The sequence below is a fragment of the Eleutherodactylus coqui genome, chromosome 2 (assembly GCF_035609145.1).
Source record: "Eleutherodactylus coqui strain aEleCoq1 chromosome 2, aEleCoq1.hap1, whole genome shotgun sequence".
In the NCBI taxonomy this organism is placed as follows: Eukaryota; Metazoa; Chordata; class Amphibia; order Anura; family Eleutherodactylidae; genus Eleutherodactylus; species Eleutherodactylus coqui.
The window spans coordinates 328,503,189-328,504,659 of record NC_089838.1 but is presented as its reverse complement, the minus strand read 5'-3'; the positions used below and the strand labels follow the sequence as shown (position 1 = coordinate 328,504,659).

General features: G+C 42.1%; 1 protein-coding gene across 1 annotated transcript in view; it reads left to right on the top strand.

Moving 5' to 3' along the window:
- Nucleotides 1-950: 950 nt before the first annotated feature.
- The window catches only part of CCDC91 (coiled-coil domain containing 91), a 20,607-nt gene continuing 20,086 nt past the window's right edge, over nucleotides 951-1,471 (top strand). Inside the window, exon 1 of the mRNA XM_066590091.1 lies at nucleotides 951-1,091. Within this exon, the coding sequence (XP_066446188.1) occupies nucleotides 1,022-1,091 (70 nt within the window). The 5' untranslated portion in view covers nucleotides 951-1,021. The remainder of the gene's footprint in view (nucleotides 1,092-1,471) is intronic.

Below are 1,471 nucleotides of genomic sequence, written 5' to 3'. Positions count from 1 at the left end.
CACTATAATACTGCCCCCCATGTACAAGAATATAACTACTATAATACGGCCCCCTATGTACAAGAATATGACTACTATAATACGGCCCCCTATGTACAAGAATATAACTACTATAATACTGCCCCCTATGTACAAGAATATAACTACTATAATGCTGCCCCCTATGTACAAGAATATAACTACTATAATACTGCCTCCTATGTACAAGAATATAACTACTATAATACTGCCTCCTATGTACAAGAATATAACTACTATAATACTGCCCCCTATGTACAAGAATATAACTACTATAATACTGCTCCTATGTACAAGAATATAACTACTATAATACTGCCTCCTATGTACAAGAATATAACTACTATAATACTGCTCCTATGTATAAGAATATAACTACTATAATACTGCCTCCTATGTACAAGAAGATAACTACTATAATACTGCTCCTATGTACAAGAATATAACTACTATAATACTGCCCCCTATGTACAAGAATATAACTACTATAATACTGCCCCCTATGTACAAGAATATAACTACTATAATACTGCCCCCCTATGTACAAGAATATAACTACTATAATACTGCCCCCATATACAAGAATATAACTAATATAATACTGCCCCCTATGTACAAGAATATAACTACTATAATACTGCCCCCATATACAAGAATATAACTAATATAATACTGCTCCTATGTACAAGAATATAACTACTATAATACTGCCCCCTATGTACAAGATTATAACTACTATAATACTGCCCCCTATGTACAAGATTACATGGAGATGTGTGATCAGTGATCCCTGTAGTTCTTCCTCCTTCATTAGCATGCCTTGCGGTGGATCTGATGTCTTCCCCCTTGCAGCGTTTCCCCCTCCCCCTCCTGTGGTTTCTGCGCTCCTCGGCCGCCTCCTTCCTCTTTCTTTCTAGACTTCTCCTGTTTCTAGGAAACTAATAGTAAACATTTCTCGTCCGTCCGGCGGCTCTGAGAACTGCCTGCAGCTTCCCCAGATGCCATGTCTGATGTGGTGCACTTACGCCTGCCGCCTGCCCCCTCCATCCGCCCGCTGCAGCGCAGCCATCGGGGTAATCCGCTTTCCTTTCTGTTTCCCTGCACTGTTTGTGATGCGCTCTTCCCCGTACTCCTGGTGACACTCGTGGTGACGGCTTCATGGGAACCAGCAGATGGTTTTCGGTAAATGCCGTCAGCAAAATTTTGTGCACGCAAAAACCGCAATGGCGGCCATCAGAGCGTCGCTCATCTGTGTAACAAAACGCCAGCTATCAGGTGCGTCATGGTAGCGCTATAAGTGCCGTATCTGAGACGCTAGTATGCAATGACAGATGGCACCCCTGCCTGGTACTGTGTCACCCTTTACCTAATGCAGTATTAGGGTAGTGAGTGGCGCAATGCGTTAAATGTTCTCTCTTTGCTCATCGTCTTTTCTGATGTCTTGGTGGCGATT